This window comes from Leopardus geoffroyi, chromosome C1, assembly GCF_018350155.1.
Source record: "Leopardus geoffroyi isolate Oge1 chromosome C1, O.geoffroyi_Oge1_pat1.0, whole genome shotgun sequence".
NCBI classification, from domain to species: Eukaryota; Metazoa; Chordata; class Mammalia; order Carnivora; family Felidae; genus Leopardus; species Leopardus geoffroyi.
Genome location: NC_059328.1, coordinates 15347633 through 15370217, shown reverse-complemented (window position 1 = coordinate 15370217; position 22585 = coordinate 15347633). Strand labels below are relative to the sequence as shown.

The 22585-nt window shown below is 38.7% G+C and overlaps 1 protein-coding gene and 1 long non-coding RNA gene across 50 annotated transcripts in view; one reads left to right on the top strand and one right to left on the bottom strand.

The window, feature by feature from the left end:
- EIF4G3 (eukaryotic translation initiation factor 4 gamma 3) overlaps nt 1-22585 on the top strand; it is a 318997-nt gene that overhangs the window by 192318 nt on the left and 104094 nt on the right. For 31 of the 44 annotated variants that reach the window (XM_045475992.1, XM_045475990.1, XM_045475978.1 and 28 more), the window contains 2 exons: nt 6759-6867; nt 11086-11925. In XM_045475992.1, the coding sequence (XP_045331948.1) occupies nt 6759-6867; nt 11086-11925 (949 nt within the window). The remainder of the gene's footprint in view (nt 1-6758; nt 6868-11085; nt 11926-22585) is intronic. The other 13 variants (XM_045475993.1, XM_045475991.1, XM_045475981.1 and 10 more) reach the window with 1 other exon arrangement.
- The window catches only part of LOC123597332, a 44267-nt gene that overhangs the window by 5059 nt on the left and 16623 nt on the right, over nt 1-22585 (bottom strand). For 4 of the 6 annotated variants that reach the window (XR_006712079.1, XR_006712078.1, XR_006712081.1 and 1 more), the window contains exons 3-5: nt 22446-22567; nt 16793-16957; nt 13067-13161 (exon numbers count right to left, since the gene is read on the bottom strand). This is a non-coding gene — a long non-coding RNA (uncharacterized LOC123597332). Of the gene's footprint in view, nt 1-12818; nt 12988-13066; nt 13162-16792; nt 16958-17627; nt 17725-22445; nt 22568-22585 lie in introns of those variants that run through there. The other 2 variants (XR_006712080.1, XR_006712083.1) reach the window with 2 other exon arrangements.

Below are 22585 nucleotides of genomic sequence, written 5' to 3'. Positions count from 1 at the left end.
CATGGAATGAACACATACCTTTTTACCGGAGACATATGTACTAAAGGGGAAAATATCTCAAGAACAACCACATAAGCATGATGATGGCAACTGACTCTTGGCTTCACTTTTGGAAATTCATAGTGGTGCCCATAATGTAGGAGAGAACATCTCTTGTTAAAGGAGTCATTTACTACTTCCCATCTGTTATATTGTGTAAAAATGTTGATCCAGTGTTTCAAAAGAAGCTAAAAATCTTTATGTAAAAAATTGGCCTATTTTATTTAAAAAAAAAAATTTTTTTTAATGTTTATTTATTTTTTTTTGAGACAGAGAGAGACAGAGCATGAACGGGGGAGGGGCAGAGAGGGAGACACAGAATCGGAAACAGGCTCCAGGCTCTGAGCCATCAGCCCAGAGCCTGACGCGGGGCTCGAACTCACAGACCGCGAGATTGTGACCTGGCTGAAGTCGGCCGCTCAACCGACTGAGCCACCCAGGCGCCTCCTTTTTTTTTTTTTTTTTTTTAATTTTTTTTTTTTTTAAATTGGCCTATTTTAAATGTTGGTGGCTAATTCTAACGCATAGCACTGTGCCAGCCTAAGAAAATCCATTAGGCTTAGCCTAATGATTGCTAGTTTGCAACTGTGGTCTAATTCTAGATAGATCCTGAACCATACTCTAGTTACTAAGACTACAGATGAGACAATCCTCTGCATGAGAATTTATGACTGAATAGTAAGTACTCTATTGCTTTTGACCTTACAGTGTATCTGCTTTGAGCCACAGTTGCAGGTGCTATGAATAGCAAAGTCTTTCCCTATCCCTTGAGGTCATCCCTGTCTCTTTAAGTGAGGCAGAGAACACTTACTAACATATGTATTACCGGTCCTCCTGTGAAGTGTGTATAGAGAATTATGAAGGCACAGATGTGACCAAGTGGGGCAGGATTGCAGCACAGGCTCAAATGTGTTGGATCCCAGAAACCTGTTAATGGTAGTGCCGGTAAGATAGTACAGGGAAGGGATTTAAAAGCTTTGGCTCAGAACCAGACATACTTGGTTTCAAGTCCCAGTTCCACTACTTAATTTTGTAACGTTAGCCAAATTGCTTAATTTTCCAGAGGCTTAGTTTCCACTTTTAACAATGTAGAAAATAAAACCTATCGTATATGGGTACGATAAGATTAAATGAGAGAAAATATTTAAACGTTGCTTCAGCTCAGGGCATAGTGAGTGTTCAGTGCACACCACGTATTATTAGTATTGCAGTTTTTGATATTTCTGGAGGAGCAGAGAAGGACTGGAAGCGTCTGGGAAGGCTTCACAGCAGAGATGACATTTGGTCTGAGTTCCCAGATTGATGTTCACAACATGAAAAGAGAGAGAAGGATATTCAAGGCAGAGGGACAGTATGTACAAAAGGGTGGCATGTGGAGATGGGAAATTTAGACAAAAGGAGGTTATTACCATTTCAGGTGATAAATGAGGGAGTTAGTTGAAGGGAGAGGAAACCTTTTAGAGAAATATGTAGCAGTTGGTTACTAAGTAAGGATTACGGAAAGAATGACCTTATAATTTATCATCTAAATTGGGGCAGTTTTAGAATGAATGGGGATGCTGTGGATCATTTTGATGGGGAAACAGGCATGAACCAGTACTGTCCAGTTAAACGGGATGCATGGTTCCCCTCTGTGCAAAAGGGAACAGTCAGAGGTGGCTCTTCAAGCTTAGATACCTGGATTTATAGTAAAATATAGCATGGAGTATATATCAGGGTATCTGAAGAGGGGGATAATGAGTTTCATTTTGGCAGGCATTCAAAAGAAGAAAGTTAATTTAGAGAAACTGTATTAGGTTTATGCAAGGAGAATGGAGAGGAGAAACAGGTTTTTGCTGCTACTGTTTTTACCGTAAATAGTAGATTGAATTTGAAATTGCCCTGCTTCCTTAGTTTTAAAATGATCTGTGGAATAACTACTGAAGATTTTATATCTCAAAAACATAAAAAATCTAGGTGTGTATATATGTGTGCCCCTGCAGGTGATCACAGTACACAGGCCTAGGTGTGTGGGTAGAGCTCATAGAGTCTGCTAGGACACTTGCTCCATGGCACTGCTCTGTCACTTAGATTTATGACCTTAGATCACAATGTTGTTAAGTCCTTTTAACCCCTGCTTTTCTTATCAATGAAATGAGGGATTGTACTAAGTAATTCCAGAGTTCCCTTTCAGCTTTTAAATGTTAAGGTGGGAGGGGCACCTGGGTGGGCTCACTTGGTTAAGCTTCAGACTTTGGCTCGCATCATGATCTCAGAGTTCAGGTTCATGAGTTCAAGTCCCACGTTGGACTCTCTGCTATCAGCATACAACCCGCTTCAGATCCTCTGTCTCCCCGCCGCCCCTCCCCTGCTCATGTTTTCTGTCTCTCAAAAATAAACATTAGGGGCGCTGGGGTGGCTTATTCAGATGAGCGTCTGACTTTAGATTAGGTCATGATCTCATGGTCTTTGGGTTCAAGCTCCATATCGGGCTCTGTGCTGACAGCTTGGAGCCTGGAGCCTGCTTCACATTCTGTGTTTTCCTCTCTCTCTATCCCTCCCCTGCTTGCACTCTGTCTCTCTCTCAAAGGTAAACATACACTAAAAAGTTAAAAAATTAAAATTAAAAAATGTTTTAAAGTGGGAAAGAAGGAATATTTTTGTTACTTTCCCTCAGCATCACAATCTCTCAGCTACATCTCTCTTGTTGATAGCAATAAGGCACAAGGAACATTTCTGTATTAAGAAATGCTAGAGGGGCGCCTGGATGGCTTAATCAGTTAAGCGTCCGACCTCAGCTCAGGTCATGATCTCACCGCTTATGGGCTCAAGCCCCACATCGGGCTCTGTGCTGACAGCTCAGAGCCTAGAGCCTGCTTTGGACTGTGTATCTCCCTCTCTCTCTCCCTCCCCACCCCCCTCTGTCTCTCTCAAAAAAAAAAACAAAAAGTGCTAGATGCCTGAAAGTTTTTATGGGACTCTATAGGGTAAATATAAATACATGATGCTGTATAGGCAAGGCTCCCCAAATTGTCTGCTTCCAAAGGCTGGGGTGATGTCTCAAAATCACTTAATTTTTTTTTTTTTTAATTTTTTTTTTTTTTTCAACGTTTATTTATTTTTGGGACAGAGAGAGACAGAGCATGAACGGGGGAGGGGCAGAGAGAGAGGGAGACACAGAATCGGAAACAGGCTCCAGGCTCTGAGCCATCAGCCCAGAGCCTGATGCGGGGCTCGAACTCACGGACCGCGAGATCGTGACCTGGCTGAAGTCGGACGCTTAACCGACTGCGCCACCCAGGCGCCCCATCAAAATCACTTAATTTTTTTAATGAACTACTTTATATACCTTTCTTTCTCTCCCTACTACCTTTGTTCTTTTTCCTGTTTTAAGAATTACTCTTATAGTGAAGCATTGTTATAACTTGGGAGAGAGTCCTATGCCAGAGTATAGGGACAGAGAAATGTTGGAGACTAGTGATTGATAATGTATTTTAGGAAAGACACAGCCTTCCCTGCTATTTGTGAAAATTACAAAGTCATTCAGTCTTCTGAAGAGCTTCTTATAAACTTGATAACTAGAAACCTTAAATTCTAACCATTTGTTAGTTTTATAGTGTTAATAATAATAGTTAAGTTGGATTCTAAAGCTCAGACAATAATATAAGTAATCTATACACTAAGTGGGTAAGTTCCTGCACAAAGAATTTGAAGATTACCACATAATGTAAACAAACCAGTCTTATCTTTCAAAATATCATTTTGACGACTCTGTTGTAAGCTCTAGTGAGTTTACATCATTAGTCTACCCTGAAGCATATAGGTATGTTTGTTTTTTTTTTAATATTGTCTTCAATAAAGATAGTGGTCATTGAATTAAATCACATTGTTCTTCATCTTTAATAAATTAATTTCTCATTAGTAGTCTCTTTTGACTTAAAAATAGTACTTTTCAGGTTGCCTGGCTGGCTCAGTACATAGGGCATACGACTCTTGATCTCAGGGTTGTTAAATTTGAACCCCACGTTAGGCATAGATTACGTGAAGAAAAAGAAAATCAACAGTATTTTTCAGTAGTGTGGAAAATGTTTTAAACTTTAAACAGATATCTAGGTTAAGGTGGATTCTCTCAGAAGTTTTGAATGAGATGTCACAATGAACAGTGACTCTTAGTGGCGAGGGATAAGCTATTGTCTTGCTTAAAATGAATTTGTACATGGACAGCCAGAGGGTCCTATTTGGAATTATAGAGCAGGGTTGTTGATTTCATCAGGTCTGTTTCCATCAGGGTCTGAAGCAGGCTCCAGGCTCTGAGCAGTCAGCACAGAGACAGACACGGAGCTCAAACTCACCGAGAGATCATGACCTAGGCTGAAGTTGGTTGCTTAACCGACTGAGCCGCTCAGGTGCCACAGCATTTTTAAAAAAAGAAAAGACGCTTGCAAGACCCCTCTTGGAAGATTACCCTGAGGCAAAGCCTCCCCACCTTCCGGGGTGTGAGGAATAGGGGAAGAGGGGGTATGTCTGTCCCTTAGGCTAATTAGTCAAGACTCAAGTCAGGACTTTTTTGTATGTATTTCATGAGGAAAAAATATGAAATTAGATGTTAAGCTAAAATTTAAGATTATCCTTAATTAAAATTAATCTAAAACAAGGTGAGCATATTGAATTATATTGATGTGAATTTTATTTTCTTGATGCTTTCAGAGCCTTAGAGAATGTTAAAAGTGAAAAGACTTGATCTTTATTCAATTGTTTTGCATTTTACAGCTGAGGAAACCCAAGAGGTTCTTTCCTAGCACTTTGTGGTTCTATAACCATGTACTGGATACTAGGATTTGGAACTGTGATTTAACCAACAGGTTTACCTCAGTGCTTTCTTATAAATGCATATATATAAAATCTTCCTAGGACTTTAATTTAAAAATATCTGTGCAGTTATCTCTTTAATATGATTGCAGATATTTTAATCTGAGCATGAAAAATTCTGATCAGTACAGATTTATAGATATCAGTAGCTTTTACTGTCTTAAACATTTCGTCTCATGTATAGATGTCATTCTGTCTACCTAAGTTCCTAGGTAACTGGAGTTAATACTTTCTTCCTTTTAGATAAATGGTAAAATTTACAAGTCTTTCTTTCCTGTTTAATAAATGCTAACTAACGTAGACTCTTTCCTTTGCTCTAGAGCTATTTTCAGCCTTAGAATTGAACTGAGCCTGTATTTTCATTTATAGCTCTGAAGTGGTCCTAATTTTTGAATTTTAATAACAGCTTTTTTTCCCACCAGTACTAAGGATTCAGAGTAGAGTAATCATGGCAGTACTTTTCATTTATTTGTTCATGATTCAAAGTGAAAACAGTAACTTACTTCATTTTTTTGTATATGAAAATATAATTTTAGTAGTCTTCATTTAGAAATAATTGTGGAATATGATGAGCACTCTCATGATCTAATGAATAGGTAAAATAATAGTATTTTTTGCATTCCTGTCTGTTATTCTGTACAGTCCAGATAAAATCAAATATAAATTGCATGTTCATTCTGAAAGCATTGTTACTTAAATGACGTGATAAATGGTATGTATCTGAACGGATTTTTTAATATTAGTTTCCTGTGCTAAATGAGACTTACAAATTTGAAAATATTGTTTATTGACTCTCACTTTTTTAAGTGGCCCTACCCACCCCATATTCATTCATACCTTAATTTTCCCTCGCATCTAAAACACACACATGCATGCACACACAGAAAATCAGAATTGTGCAGGGACTCTGCTCTGATAGCTCTGATAGAATTCATTGTAGGAGATTATAGCTATCCAAAAAAAAATGACCTTAGATTTCTGAGGAGAGACACTGCTTTGTTTTGTGGCTTTTGTGTAACCCTCAAATCCAGAACAAATACCTGCCTGGAAAGTGATGTAGAATGAGTGTTCGTTGTCTTTTCTTTTGTCATTTTGTTCCCTCTAAGTTGAACGATGGCTGCAACTTTTTCAACCTACTCTGCTAGGATTTTGATGGCCACTTTTGATTCCAGTGAAGTGGTTGAGTGAAAATGAAGAGTTTCCTTTTAGCTCTGAAAAACAGATCTTTTACCTAGATTTCTGACTCTGAAAAGATAACTGTCCTTCACCCAGAATCTAAAGACATTTTAAAGTGTAAATGCCTTAGATGAAGATGCATTTCACCCGTGTGATTATATAGACAAATGGCAAAAATCACTCTTCAGCATTGTTTTCTCGAATCAGTGACTGGTTTTAAAACATCATATTTTGTTTGTCCAGCTTTGGTCAGATGAACCACTTTGCTAGGTAGTTTGTAAGTGAAGTTGACCAGATCCCTTTGGTCTTTGACTGGGAGAGGTTAAATTACCTTTTAGATGTGATGTCTGTTGTTAGGTGGAAAAAAGTTCCTTCTTAGATGGAACCCTGGAGAATGCATTTATACTAATGATTTCTGTGCTTTCTTCTCTTGCTGTGGTTAATAGTAATCATCTCTTTTCCTTCCCCTTTCTTGCTGCCTCTTTCCTTTTCTTCCCGTTTTCTGTACTTTTTGAATTATTAAACTGGCCTATGTATTTTTTTCCCTGCTTTTTTTCTTTTCTTTTTGTTTTTTTTTTTCTTCTAATTTTGTGATCTCCTGCCCCACTCTGTCTTCCCTACTTGCTTGGGTTCCATGTTGCTAGTTTTTATGTTCGCACGCTCATTATCACCCTTTTTTGTACTTCAAATCCCAGCAGCTGTCCAGCCAGGTCCCTGAGCACAGCCCTCTGGTTTATGGGACTGTGGAGAGCACTCATCTTGCTGCCAGCATCCCTGTCACTGCAGCTAGCGACCAGAAGCAAGGTTTGTGTATAACTGTTTTCTTCCCTCCTTTTTAATTTTAATTACATTCCCCTCAGTGTTTAAGGGTATGAGCAGAACATCTGAAGCTTATTTAGATACTAAACAAAACTTTGAGATGGAAAATCAAAGTGTTCTACCTCTAGGAAGGTAAAGTAGGGTTGATAAGTAAAATTTTTTCCTGTATTTTATTAATACCTCACTGTCTATTTATTTATAGGTCAAAACTTGGTTGCCTGAAGCTGTTCTGGGTGGGTGTGTGTGTGTGTTTAGGGAAAACAATGTTGGGGAAATAAATCAAAGTATATATTGCTTTATAAGAATAACACCGTTTTATTAATATATTTAACTGTTCTTTTGTATCTTGCTATTTAAAAAAAAAATTTTTTTTTAACGTTTATTTATTTCTGAGACAGAGAGAGACAAAGCATGAATGGGAGAGGGTCAGAGAGAGGGAGACACAGAATCTGAAACAGGCTCCAGGCTCTGAGCTGTCAGCACAGAGCCTGACGCGGGGCTCGAACTCACGGACCGCGAGATCATGACCTGAGCCGAAGTCGGCCGCTTAACCGACTAAGCCACCCGGGCGCCCCTGTATCTTGCTATTTTTAAAAACATGAAATATTTCTTTTAGAAATTTGGCTCTGTAGCCTCAGTTCTGTAGCACTCAGTTTATCCTAGCTCCATTTCCATCATGTATAGTATTTGGTCTTGATGAGTCATTATACTATGGATCACAATTAAACCAGGGTCCCTACTCCTATTTACCTTGAACATGAAGTGTAAAACGTTGGTTGAAATAAGTGTACACATTGCCTTTTGGATTATAAATAGAAAACTGTAGGGAAGTTTCATGTCAGAAAATGAGGTATCACAGTCTCTCTTTCTTGCTTGCTAAGTTGTATTTAGGTTGACCTTAACCAAAATTGGGGAACAATTGTCTGTCATCAGGCATAGGGGAAAGCAAGTGATACTGAGCATGCTTTGATAATGTTTCTGACTTCTTCTAAGAATGAGTGGAAAGCATAAGTGATTTCTAATTTTTTGAATTACTCCTTCCTCCCTTGTTAGCTGGCTGTTACTAAATGTACTTTCTAAAAAATTACTCTTTAAAAGGTACTTGGGAATTGGCACATAACCTAAGGATGGTATTGAATATAATTGATTTTTTACTGGACTGCAAGTTAATCATACTTAGAAACTTCTGTTTGATTTCAATGTTTTCTACAGCATACAAAGATAATAGGATGTATTTTCTCTTTAGTATTAAGGAACCTAGTAAACTCGAACAGAGACATGTCCTATATTTTGTTTGTTTTATAAGATTGTTTTAAACGAAAAAATAGGTATCAAACCCCAACCTGGCATGCTTCTAAAAGTTGTACTGTCAGATACGTCTTCTGGCAGTGTTCAGAGATAGACTCATGCATGCTTAGAGTTAAATTTTTTAATATGAAAGCCATTCACCTTTCAGGAATGCACTTTGTAGGTATTATGGAAGACCACTTTCTTTCTCCAATGATAGAGCGTTTTTGAGTCAAGAATCAGAATGTTTTTAATCTAAGTAGAAAAGAATTTTCAGGGTATTCTCTTCAAAACTTTATTAGTTTTGCAGAGTTGTAATCCCTTTGCTAGTTAGAATTATGCTGAGTATATTGAATACTTAACCATCACATAAGGCCTCAAACCATACCTATCCTCTATGCAAACTTCAGCTAGGCCACGATACAAAGAATTCATAAGATGTCTTAATGATGATAGCTCTGCCCTGCTACAATTTTTAGAATATAAAACACCTTCACTTTGTCATATTTAGGTCTTGATTTCCATAAGGAAGAATGCAGAAGTATTGGTTTCCTCTTGGTTCTTTATGTTTAGTGGACCTTTGAAAAGTAAACATTTCAGATTGATGTTTGATATAAATGTGAGTGGATTGAAAATGTTTTATTTTACCTTGATGGAAAGAAAAACTTGAATTTTAAGTATATTTTGTAATATTTATAAATAACTCTTTGGGGGAGGGACTATTGCCATCTCCTTCTTAGTACCAATTATTTTCCAGAAACCTGAGTTAATTATAATTTTCCATTTCTGATTGTACAATATTGCTTGCCAATATTTAGAATAGTTTTCAGAGTAATTTTTAAACCAAACGTATGTAGTCAAATAACACTAGAAAGGGCTCACCAATTTTCAGAGAATTTTTTTATAGTTAAAAATTTTTTTAGTTTTCTTCTGAACTATAGGCTCCTTTTGAAATTAAAGTAGGATGCAAAAATGTGCTGTTTTCAAAGGTTGCTAGGTTACTTTAAGAAATAATAGATTCTGCATTCTGCAGTTCAGTTTGGTTTTTCTCTCAATGAAAATGTCATTATTGTGGGTTTACATTGGGTAACAGAATATCACGTTAGCCCCAAACTCTCGTACCAGCTTGATTCACCTAAATACTCCTTTTTCCATAAACCTTTTTCTTTTTCTTCAATTGGAAAAATATGGGATTGGAATCATTTTCAAGTTGCAGCGCTGGCCAGTTACATGACTCTGGCATGGCAGATCTATGACAATATGACAATCTATAGAACACTCCGTTTCCCAATCTGTAAAATAGGAACATAATACTTTCTACCCCAGCGGTGGTTATAGGAATTAAAGGACACTATGTATATATGGTATTTGACCCAATTCCTACTGTTGAGTACTTAGTAAATGTTCAGTACCATTATTAAACTTCTGGTTTCTCAGAGGTTTTGATATGAATAGCTGACATGGTTACATGAACGCCAAATTGTGACATTTCCCATTTGTTTGGTGCTTTATAAAGATATAAAGACACAGGGAAGACCTCACTTTGGTTTGTAGAGGGAAAACCATTGAAGATTGAATTAATATCATCAATTGGTGTTGATGATACCATACATTCAGTCCAGTGTATGGAGGATATGGTATGAACAGTGAAATACAAATACAAGTTTTTGTGCCTTAGTCTTAGTTTTAGTGCCTTTTGAAAGCACTTAGTATAGAGTAGGTATTCAGTGAATGATACTCTGTTGTAATTCAACCATTTCTAGTAATGTAGTTCAATTGGGGCTCCCCTGGAGTTTAGGACAGGACTGTTCACTGTCACGTGAGACTGTCCCTCAAATTGCAGAACGCTTACCATTCCTGGTCTCTGCCCATTAAATGATAGTAGTACCTTCTCAGTCATGTGAGGCTCATGACAACCAAAAGGCACCTGTCTACGCAGTTGGTTCCATTGCATTCATTGTAGAAACTATGGATACGTAGAGACTTTCCCACATGCATATGCATATGTTAGTAGTATATGTATTTTAAAATTACCAAATTAGGCTTATGCTCTACATACAGTTTTGTGCCCTGCTTTGTCAAAAGCATATCTTTTATTATAAGCAGCTTTCCATATCATTACTCTTTTAAAAACCTATTTTATTATTTATTTAAATTTTTTTAAATGTTTATTCATTTTTAGAGAGACAGCACATGTGCTTGCACCCACAAGTGGAGGAGGGGCAGAGAGAGAGAGAGAGAGAGAGAGAGAGAGAGAGAGAGAGAGAGAGAGAGAATCCCAAGCAGGCTCTGTGCTGTCAGCCCAGCACAAGGTTTCATGTCACAAATCGTGAGATCATGACCTGAGCTGAAATCAGAAGTTGGATACTTAACCGACTGAGCCACCCAGGCACCCCTTAAAGCCTATTTTATTTTATTTTTTTCAACGTTTATTTATTTATTTATTTGTTTGTTTATTTATTTATTTATTTATTTTGGGACAGAGAGAGACAGAGCATGAACAGGGGAGGGGCAGAGAGAGAGGGAGACACAGAATCGGAAACAGGCTCCAGGCTCTGAGCCATCAGCCCAGAGCCCAACGCAGGGCTCGAACTCACGGACCGTGAGATCGTGACCTGGCCGAAGTCGGACGCTTAACCGACTGCGCCACCCAGGCGCCCCTCCAGTGCATTCTTGATATAATTGATTAATTGATTTCTTCTTTTACTTTAAATTAAACTGTATATTTATTGATGACCAAGTAACACTGGGTAGAACTAGAAAATATGACCATGTTTTTGCAGTGGCAGAATAAGTCTAATATTGTGGTGTGTCTTCTTTTACCCATGATTTTGGGTAAGAGATGAAAAGAACTGGCCCAAGTTAATACAGTATAATCTCTGATTCTTAAACTCTTTTTTGTTTTTTCTTCTCCAGAAGAGAAGCCAAAACCAGATCCAGTGTTAAAGTCTCCTTCCCCAGTCCTTAGGCTAGTCTTTAGTGGAGAGAAGAAAGAACAAGCAGGCCAGACGTTGGAGACTACTGTGGTAGAATCCATGCCAGAGCTTCCCCTGCCTCCATCACCTACCACTGTTTCTCCACTTGCTCGAAGTACCATTGCTTCCCCCACCTCTGCTGCTCTTAGTAGCCAGCCAATATTCACCACTGCTGTAGATGACAGATGTGAACTCTCTTCCTCAAAAGAAGACACAATTCCTGTACCTAGCCCCACATCTTGCACAGAGACATCAGATCCATCACCAACAGATGTAATTGATGATGATATATGCAAGAAATCTTGTAGTGTAGCACCTAATGATATTCCACTGATTTCTAGTACTAACCTAATTAATGAAATGAATGGAGTTCGTGAAAAATTACCAGCCTCGGAGAGCATTGTGGAAATAGTAAAACAGGAGGTGTTGCCATTGACTCTTGAATTGGAGATTCTCGAAAATGCCCCAGAAGAAATGAAAGTGGAATGTGTCCCAGCTCCCGTTACCCCTTCCACAGTTCCTTCCTTTTCTCCATCTCCTCCAACTCCTCCAGCTCCTCCTCCTCCCACACCAGCCGGTGTTTCTGCTGCTGCCACTAATGTTAGTATGGCTGCTGTTCCCACCACGGTCCCTAGGGTCTTAGAAGAGGACGAGAGTGTGAGAACTTGCCTTAGTGAAGATGCAAAAGAGATTCAGAACAAACTAGAGGTAGAAGCAGACGGGCAAACAGAAGAGATTGTGGATTCTCAGAACCTAAGTTCAAGAAAGAGCCCCAGCCCAGGTAAGCTATTCTGTCATTAATTATTTTATGCTTGCTGAACATGAAAAAGAAGCAGCATTTGTGTTATTTTTAATTGGCTACTTTCCTTGACTTCCAGAAACATCAAATGAATGCTGAAATTCGTAGTCTGATTTCTTCAATGGTGTGTTTATGTTTTAGTGCAGCCTGTAAAAGAGTCACTCCATTGTCTAAAATGCAAATGAAATTTCAAATATACAAAATGCCTCCAAGGTATATGTCACCGTACATGTGTTTTTTTGTTTTTAGTTTTGAGTTTTTTTGCCTCGTTCTTATGGATCAGGTCCTCAGGGGTTAATTTTGCAGCTCTGGGGCTTGGAAACCAATTAAAACCAGCATACCCTATAGTTCCTAATCCTATCTTCTCAACATTTTGAAGCCCCATCAATCCTAAACTTAAGAGAACTTAATCTTGGATTTAGAAAAACAGCAATCAGAATGTCAAAGTTTGTAACTAGTTTTGAAAAATAAAAGTGTCCTCTCTGATTAACTTGCAGGGAAATTTAATGCTCTTCATTTTTTCCTTGAAAGGTTTCATTTTTTCCTATGATACGAATTTTATCATTATAATTTTATAGTCTTATATTATCAGAGTATTTTATTCTTCCCAATTAAAAATGACTTATTTAATGTAGCATCACCTAGGATCGTAGACAGTAATCACTGGATTTTTACAATTATCATAAAAACATTACATGAGGCCTATCAGCTAGAGTCAGTAGGACATAATAATACCGCTTTTAGCAAGTCCACATAGCCCATCTAGTGCAGTAGTGCCCCATGCAGTCTGATTTACTCCCGGTGTACCTCTCAGGTAAATGACACAATTTGACAAATGAGTGCTCCCCCAGCAGTTGATCTAGAAATGCACTTGGTTTTAGTCATCAACATCCTTGGTATTTATTGTCTGTTTTGAGCTGTGTAGGGAATCTTAATCAAAAACCCAGTCCTCTTAAGATACACCTTTCTCACACAGCTCACTTCTTGAGGCGTTTTCCTCATAAATGTGTGAGAGTTGTCCGGTTCCTTGGAACAGTAGAACATCTAGTTCAACAGAGTGACCAAAGTGGTAAAGCAAACACTGAAAGGTAGCTGGGACAAGGAGTAAATGTTTGTAAATCACCTGTATCCTCAACAGACTGGCCTCCGTTGGCATCTGTGTTCACGGTGTCGTCACTGTTTGAGGAACCTTCTTCCTTGGTGGGGTGATGACCTAGGCTTCATGAAAAAAAAGTTTTGATGGCTATAGGTGAATGCCCCCCAAAGAACACTTGTTTGTTGGAAAACAATAATTTGTTTGACCCTTAATTGTTCCCTTTCACTTACCCAACTGTGAGTTGTTGTCTCACAGGAGAAGCTACTTGAAGACAAATGTTGTAAAAACATCAAAACAAATGACAGAAAGAAAACCAAAGTAATCATTAGGGAATAAAAGTCAGAGATACAAACCATACCTGAGACCTGAAATAAGTAAAGAAAGCCCACACCAAACTCATACTTCTACTCATTCCTGACATCGTTGGTTTTTGTTGTTGATGTTGTTGTTGTTGTTTTTAAGCAGTATGTTCGTTAGGTGGCAAGACAGCCCTCAGATATAGATGGACAAACGGATTTTAGGTAATTAATTTTCATATCATGGTTCTTTTTTTTGAAATGCAATTACTCTTGGAGTCAGTAGTACTAGCAGCTTGGTAAAAGAATAGATACTTCAGCAGTGAACCAGAGGATAGGTAGAAAAGAAAGAACTGTCTTCTGCATGGTGAGGGGTGAGGGTAGACTTTGGGTGTCAGGAAGTAAAGCATCCTGGCATTTTTCTCGTTCGATGATTTTTTTAGCATATAAATGTATTGTAAACAAACTAGAAGTGCTATAATATCCTTTGATTTCTTACACTTGGCAGAATTCAAAGTGAATGAACCTGGAAAACCCATGTAACTCTAGCATTTTTAAAATGATAAAGCTACCAAAAACATTCCTGGCCCTCTCATTCCTATACAAGTATTTTTAATGTCATTGCCACAAAAGTTAACATTAAAACCTTAAATCATCATCATTCTTATAGATATATCCACTTGAAGTTGTCCTGTTCTTAATAATTAGTCTTATTTGCACTTACCCATTTAGGACCTTGTTTATGTTGAGAGATGAGGAAATCATAACAATCTGATGTGGATATCAGTCTTTTGTAACTATCTTTTGAGATCAGTTCTTACTGTGTCTGCCTGAGGATGAAGCACTTTAAAGCTGGCTTCAAAACCCATTTGCTCTTGACAAGTGTGATGCATAAAAATACACAGTAGTTGGAATAGAGATACTTGCTTAAAGCAGTGACATCAGATATTAGGGCTATAGTCCCTTTTCTGCTGGAAAACATTTTCTTGCAACTGTTCTAGATCCTATTTCTGATTAGAGCAAAGCGCAGCAATATTGGATGCTTAGGTGAAGAGCACGCCCTGTGAAATGAGAATTGTGTTTATGTTCAGTGTCCTCTGAAAAGATTCAGAGATTGACCAGACTTTTGATTACTTAGTTTGTACGATACTTCAATAATTAAATGTACAGAAATCTGTATTAATTGGATATTTCTTAAAGTCTTAGGATTTTTGTTATGGTTTCTGTATACTTGTTGGATAAGAAAAGAAAGTTTCAGAACTTGTGGTAAAACATTTCTCACTCATCATCCAGGAATTCATTTCTCTATAGTTTCCAGAATGCATGTGCTATGTAACATGCATATTGTGTGACATGCACTTTTCCACTTTTGAAAATATTAGTGAGGTTTTTTTTATTACCTTTGATATAAAACTATTATTTGAAATTCCGTTGGCCAAGGGAGGTTTTTAATCTTCCAGTTTATTGTGTCTTCTGGCTCTTGCTCATAGTGCATTGTTTCTTCATATATTTTATAAATCTGCTTTATGAATTCCTCTTCAGGTAAACTTTACTGTATGTACATTATGGGCAAGTCCTCCCAAAGCTGTTTTGTGTTTGCTTTATTTACCACATGTCTTAAGGAAAGCATTAGCTGCACCTTAATCCGAGTTTAATTTTCTAAATCTCCTTTCGTATTCCAAGCAAAATCTGAAGGCATTCCCTGTGGATACTATTTTTCAGAATGACAACAATCCCTTTCCACCTAGGTGAGACCAAATGTCCTTCCGTGTCAGTACTCTGTGTCAGTTCGCTGGTATATTTTGTTCTCTTTTATGGTTTTAGCTACCTTTTCACAGAGGCTGTCACTCTGTTAGGCACGTCAGGGATTTTTGTGAGAGTCTCAGTTTTAGGTCCTCACTTTGCTGGGATCCAAGATCTTCTCTGTCATTAATGTTAAAATGTCAACTCCCTTAATTATAGAGACTGGCATAGCATCCCACATCCCCAGTAGTGGATGTGGCTACAGCCGTATATAGTGGCTACAGCCGTAACAGCAACTGACCTTGTTTCTGTGGCTTCCAGTAGTTTCCCTTACGTTCTTGTAAGCTCAGCTAAGGTTGAGGGACAGTTTCCAGTTGTGTAGATTTCAAGATGAGAGATTTGTTTCTCAAATGGAGATACATTTGTATGTTTTGGAAGGTGTTACTAAAATACTGATCCATATATAGCCAGTGACATTGCTATTTTCTCTTTCGGTTTTGATTGACTTCAGTATAAAAGCAACATACTTTAATTTAGGGGGAAGATGTTTTAATAAGAATCCTTGATTTAATTTCATCTGTGAACATAGTCACCGTACTTTATATATTTTTTTAAGTTTATTCTGAGAGCATGAGAGTCAGAGACAGTGCCAGTGGGCGACAGGCAGAGAAAGAGGAAGAGAGAGAATCTGAAGCAGGCTCTGCACCGCTGGCACAGAGCCTGACGCGGGGCTCGAATCCACGAAACCGGGAGGCCAGGACCCGAGCTGAAACCAAGAGTTGGTCACTCAACTGGCTGAGCCACCCAGGCGCCCCTATTCACGGTATTTTAAGAAATAAAACCAAAGTAAGCATAAAACCAGGGAAATAAAAGCCTTAAAGTTTGGGTAGACTAAACCGAAAAAGATTCATGTTTAAAACCATGATCTGAAGGTCAGCACCAGGAATAAGGAATTTGAAATTTATTCTAACCTTTGCTCAGTTTACACCTTCTGAGAAGTATTTTGAAATATCCCTGGATATTTAGTTGTGGGGGCCAAAAACAAATCACCAGTGATTAGATGTCCCGCAGCCTTTTCTTAATCTACACCCTTATAATTTAATTTCTCGTGTTCCTCTAGAGAAATATGTTCTGAAGCTTTACGAACCAGACTTACATGTTCCTGATTCCATGTTATCTATCAAATCCAGTAGAGCAATCTTTAAAACAAGGACTTTTGGCTCCCTTTTTTGGAGGCTTGCGTTTGAGCGATCCTTGGGGATAAGAAAATTAAAAGGATTGACTTTCCCCACCTTGTTTATAAAAATATTTGAAAGAGAGCTGCCTGAAAACATTTCTGTCGTGTGATTCCTCCTTTCTTGTTGCCCTCCACAGTGAAATCTTAAGCATTCCCTGGAAAGTACTGGTGCTGGGTCAAGTTCGTTTTATATGCTACAGGATGAGCCCAGACACCCTAGGGGGGAGTGTACTAACAGACTCAAGCACCAAGCCTTCTGGCCAAGCCCCTTGTACAATCCCTCATCTTCATGCAGCATACACTGTCCTACTATTTACAATAGTTCATTTATTTGCAACATGAGTCTCAAAGTTTCATTATTGGATGTTAACTTAGTCATACATATCTCCATGAATAGACATGAATTCTTTGTTCCGAATTTAGCCCACTTTTCCCCAGACTTATTAATTTACTCCCAAAAGAAACCATTGTGCTTACCTGCTTCCAGAGAGGGTAGTCGAGACAGTGTAGGGGAATTCTGTTCTCTGCCAGGCAAAAGAGAGCTGTGTCTAGAAAACTTAATCTTGCTAAAAGCTTTTTCTTCTTCCAGCGCCAGTCTTCACTGCGCACACAGTTAGTTGTCTTGGGAAGTGTTCCTAATATCTTTTTTTTTAAATATTGTTTTAGTGTTTATATTTATTTTTGAGAGAAAGAGAGAGAGAACAAGTGAGGGAGGGGCAGAGAGAGAGGGAGACAGAGGATCCAAAGCAGGCTCCGGACTGTCAGCAGAGAGCCTGATGCGGGGCTTGAACTCATGATTCATGAGATCATGATCTGAGCTGAAGTCGGACACTTAACTGACTGAGCCACCCTCTAATGAGGTGCCCCTCTAACACCTTTGACAGAATTTTCTGTACTAGTGCAGAAAAAATGTCCAAAATACATTTTTATCAATAAATGTCTTTTTTCCATTTATCAGTGCTGTATTAACAGTACCTGGTAATTTTGCTTCAATCATGATAAAGTCATGTTACTTTTCTTATGTTTACAAAAAGCCTTTTCTCTGGCATTAATCTCACAATTTAAGCAGTTATTCCTGGGATAAAATTATTCCTATTTTGCCTATACAAAAAATAAGCCATTGAATGGTAAGTTGGATTTCTCAGGGTCATAGGAAGAATTACAACTAAAGCCTTTCTTGATCTCACATTTCTGTTATTCTTTCTGACATTCTTTACTATTGTTGCTATAACGTTCTTTCAACCTTTTTGGGATTTAAGGATTTTACATTTATACATGTGACCCAGATTCAGAGGGAGATGTGGAAACCCACCTGTTTCAGCCACAAATAGTTTCTGAGGGTCTGCCATGAGTAGGTCATTGTTCTGGGCACTGTGGCTTCATCAATGAGGAATCCAGAGATCTCTGTCCTAGTAATATGCCAGAAAGTTGTTGGGTGGTTTCTGTTTTTTGTTTCTTTAAGATTTTATTTTTAAGTAATCTCTACACCCCGTGTGGGGCTGGAACCCACAACTCTGAGATCAAGGATCACATGCTGCAGTGACGAAGCCAGCGAGGTGCCCTGCTCCATGCATTAAAATGTTTTAGGTGATATAAAAATAATCTAGCAGGGGAAGGAATGCTGGAGAGGCAGCAGGTTTTAGTATTTAAGTAACATGATCAAGGGTGCCTGGGTGGCTCAGTCAATTGAGTATCCAACTTGACCCTTGATTTTGGCTCAGGTCATGATCCCAGGGTTGTTATGAGCCCCATATCAGGCTCTGAGGTGAGCATGGAACCTGCTTAAAACCCTCTAGTTCTCTCTCTCTCTTTCTCACTCTTTCTCCTTGCCCCTCTCCCCTGCTTGAGTTCTTTCTCTCTCTTAAAGATTTTTTTATAAATAACATAATCAGACTTATAGGCTTCAAGGAGTACAAGATTTAAGCAGAGATGGAGGAGGAGGATTATCTGAGCTATCCTTTTATGAAAATTTGTGGTTTTCCTACCCCCTTTTCTTTCTGAGAAACATTAGTTAGCTATACCCCCATCTTCTCTATTCTTCACTTCCAGTAGGCAGCGTACTACTGGGCAAGATTATACCACTGTGAATGTATCTACAAATCCGTGCTCTCTGTCCCCAGCCATTCCTTTTATGACTTGCCTTTTATAAAATCCTGTACTCAGCCTAACCCTCCTCACCCTCAGCAGATAGATGGCTTTATGTCATTCCTTTTTTTTTTTTTTATTAAAAAAAAAATTTTTTTTTAACGTTTATTTATTTTTAAGACAGAGAGAGACAAAGCATGAACGGGGGAGGGTCAGAGAGAGGGAGACACAGAGTCTGAAACAGGCTCCAGGCTCTGAGCTGTCAGCACAGAGCCCGACGCAGGGCTCAAACTCACGGACCACGAGATCATGACCTGGGCCGAAGTTGGCCGCTTAACCGACTGAGCCACCCAGGCGCCCCTATTTCATTCTTTAGAGTACTGAGTGCATTGAGTATGCCTTTTTCAAACTTCTGCTGGAGGTACCAACCTGTCTCTATCCAAACTTTCATCGGAGTCTGTTAGTTGTCCCTTGCAGTCTCATGTGTATTCACTACCTTTCCACAGACTTCTTTCTCTAAATCTGCTGAAGTCCATCTCATACTACAAATCCTTCCTGAGTCCTACATGTCCATTTTGCTGTCATTTAACCTCACTCTTGCTCTTCTCATCCAGGCTTCCCAAGAAGAGTATATCATTTCTATTTCTCTGTTCACTATTCAACTAACATCATCTGCTTTCTGTTCCCAGCATGCTATTTTATGATATGTTCACCACATGTAACACTACTCATTGCTCTTTTTTTCCCTTTAGATTTATTGCATATAATTTCTTTGCAGTTAATTTCATTCCTTTTTAGCATTCATTTCTGTGAATTTTGAGAGACACATAAAGTCATGTAATCACTACCACAGTCAAAATGTAGAACAGTTCCATCAGCCAAAAAAACTCCTTTATGTTTGGGTCATGTTCTAATTCTCTTATCGTTCAGCACGTTCTTGGGGGGTGATTTCATCTACTCTGATGGTAGATGGCTCCCAGTGGTATATGCAGATGGCTTCCAAATTTTCATTTCCATCCCCAGCTTCTCTTCTGAGTTTCTGTCTTATGTATCCTGTTGCCTGCCAGATATCTCCATTTGGAAACCCTAGAGCCATGTTGGATTTAACACATCCGCTATTGAACTAATAACCTATTCCGTAAACCTGTTCCTTTATCTCCGTTCATGGCACTGGCTTGAATTAAGCTAAGATCCTGAAGCCACTGTTGATGGACTTCTTCCCTGAGTTACTCATCTTTCATGTGTAGTCATTTAACAAGGTTCTCTGATTTTACCTGATGTGATTGTTGAATTTGTCCTCTCTTCTCAATTTTCCTTCTATCACTGCCTTAGGACCTCTCATGTCCCTGGCTCCAGCTTTGTCCCCGTTCAGGTTCATTCTCTGCCAAGCAGTAATCTCTTTAAACTACAGATCTGGCCCTTCCACTGCTTTTTCCTATCTCTGCTTAAGCCCTTGAGGATGTTGAGTGTCACTTCAAAACTTCAAAACTGTAAGCGTCTAACTTTTACTACGAGATCATCTTGTACTTAGTTATAGTAGCAATTTTCTGAGTATATATGCATAGGATCTGAATGTTACTTTTTGTGTATTTGGTTAATCTCAACACTGTCAGTAAAGCATATTGGTTAAGATCAGGGCAACAGAGTCAGACACTCCTGCACCTTAGCCATTCCCCTGTCTATCTCTATGACCCTGGGTGAGATTCTTAACCTCTTAGACTGTTTCCTCATCCAGAATTTGAAGATGATGATAGTGTTTACTTCATAAAAGTTGTAATGAACATAAAACGTAACCTATGTAAAGCATTTAGCACAGTGTCTGACCCATGATGAGCTCACTGTAAATGTTTAATATTATTAATACTTCCATTTTCAGCTAGTATAAGGAACCAGATGTTGCCTTTGAACTGTACTGATCTTACACAGATAAATGGGTGTCGTTATCTCTGTCCTTAGGAATTTATGTTCCAGAGAAGAGAAACTCAACAAGATGATGCCATCTCAAAAGTTCCTAAGTAAATCCTGAGCATGAAATGGTAGAAAGTCCCTCAAAATAGTCCCTTGTGTATGTTTAATTTTGAGTAGTGTCTTTTGTACCCATTCTGTCATTTAATCTCCACAATGGTTACACACGTGTCGAGGTGACCTCTGTTGTCAGTTGGAATGGAGAAGGTGTGCTTAGAACAGTGAATTTTAAGGAAAATCTGCACCATTGAAAACCTTTAGGCATGCATTTAAATAGAGGATAATAGTAACATTATTAATTTCCTATTTAGAGCAGGAGTAGAAAGTTAGGAAGAAGGGCAGAGAGAAAAAAGGAATGGGAAAAAAATTAGTGGGGTAGTCCAGAAGTGGAAATAACCTGAATGTCCATCAACTAATGAATGAATAAACAAATTGGGGTGTGCGTGTATATATAGAATGTGGAATATTATTCTGCCATGAAAAGGAATGAAGTACTGATACAAGCTACAAAATGAATAAACCCTGAAAACCTTATGCCAAGTGAAAAAGTCACACAAGACCAGAATAGGCAAATTACTAGAGATGCACAGTAGATTCACAGTTGCCAGGGATTGAGGAGAGTGGGAGGGGAATACTAACGAGTATAGGGTTTCTTTTGGGGAGTGATGAAAGTGTCTGAAGTTAGATAGTGTTGATGGTCACACGACTCTGTGAATATACTGTTGTGAAATAATAGGAAATATATATTGCTTTCTAACCCCTCTTCCTGGCACAGAGCTCCTAAAACCTGTGTCATTTACTCAGTGATAAGAACACTAGGAGCATCTTTTGTTCTGATGTTGGTCTTTTACCTCCATTGATGATACAACGTTCCCAAAAGCCTGGTAAATTTCTAAGTGATAGCACTAAGAACATCTTGTTCTGTCGAGGTGATTCTAGGTGGGCTCCTGGATTGCTCCTGGATGGGGGCTGGTAACCAGAAAGACCAAATCATCATTAGAAGTTGGCAATTTTCAGCCACACCCCAATCCTCGTAAGAGAAGAGAGGGGCTGCAAATGGCATTATTATTTGATCTTGCCTATGTGAGGAAGCCTCCATAAAATCGCAGGGATAGGGTGTTCAGAGAGCTTCCAGGGTGGCAAACTTGTCCACACCAGAAATGAGTAATGTACCCCCCACTTCACGGACAGAAGCTCCTGTACTTGGGACCCTCTCAGACCTCACCCTATCTATTTATCTCTTCATCTGGCTGTTCATCTGGTCCTTTATCATATCTTGTGATAAACTGGTCAATACAAGAAAGTCCCTGAATTCTGTGAGCTGCTCTAGGAAGTTAATCAAACCTGAGGCGACAAGGGGTCATTGGAACCTCCGATCTATACTGTTTGGTCACCTGGGCTTTTGCCTGGTGACATCTGAATGAAGTGTAGGGGTGAGGAGAACAGTCTTCTGGAACTGAGCTCTAACCCGTGGGATCTGACACTGTCTTCAGGTTGATAGTGTTTGAATTGAGTTAACTTGTAGAACACCCGATTGGTGTCACAGAGAATTGTTTGTTATAAGGGAAAAAAAAGAAACCCACGTGATGACCAAAAGTGTCAGAAGTACAGTATTCTAAATAGTAAAGGAAACACACAGTAGGAAATAATTGAGTTTTTCCCTATAAAGGGAAATGGAAAGACTGGAGTTTTTCTATTACAACTATAAACAACTGAATTGTATACTTCATAAAAAGGTGAATTGTATAGTATGTTAATTATTTCTCAGTAAAGCTACTATTTTTAAGAAATGAATAGGAATGAGAGTGGTTATGTCACCAGCATCTTATGTAAGGATCTGTCAGGGGCATCAGCCTAAGAAATTAATGCTAAAAACCCTGAAGCTAGAAATGAATCAGGTTAGGGAAATTAATAGCATAGAAATTTCGGAGCTAGATTTCGGCCAAAACACCATAATTGACAGTACCAGACACGGAGGAGTGTTGGGGTACAACCAAAAACCACATTGTCTTTTGATGTATTTTAGGTCTGAACTGTGTATTGTCGTCGCTCTGTCTTATTTTACTAGTAGCTGTCTTACCTGGGTTTGAGAGGGTGTTCTCAGCTAGGTGGTGAATGCACCACAGTAGTAGCCATTCTGGGGGCATTGTTTGATGTCACAAATAGGGAACACTGGCTGGGACATGAGAGCAGGGTCAGTATCTGTGGATGAGACACATA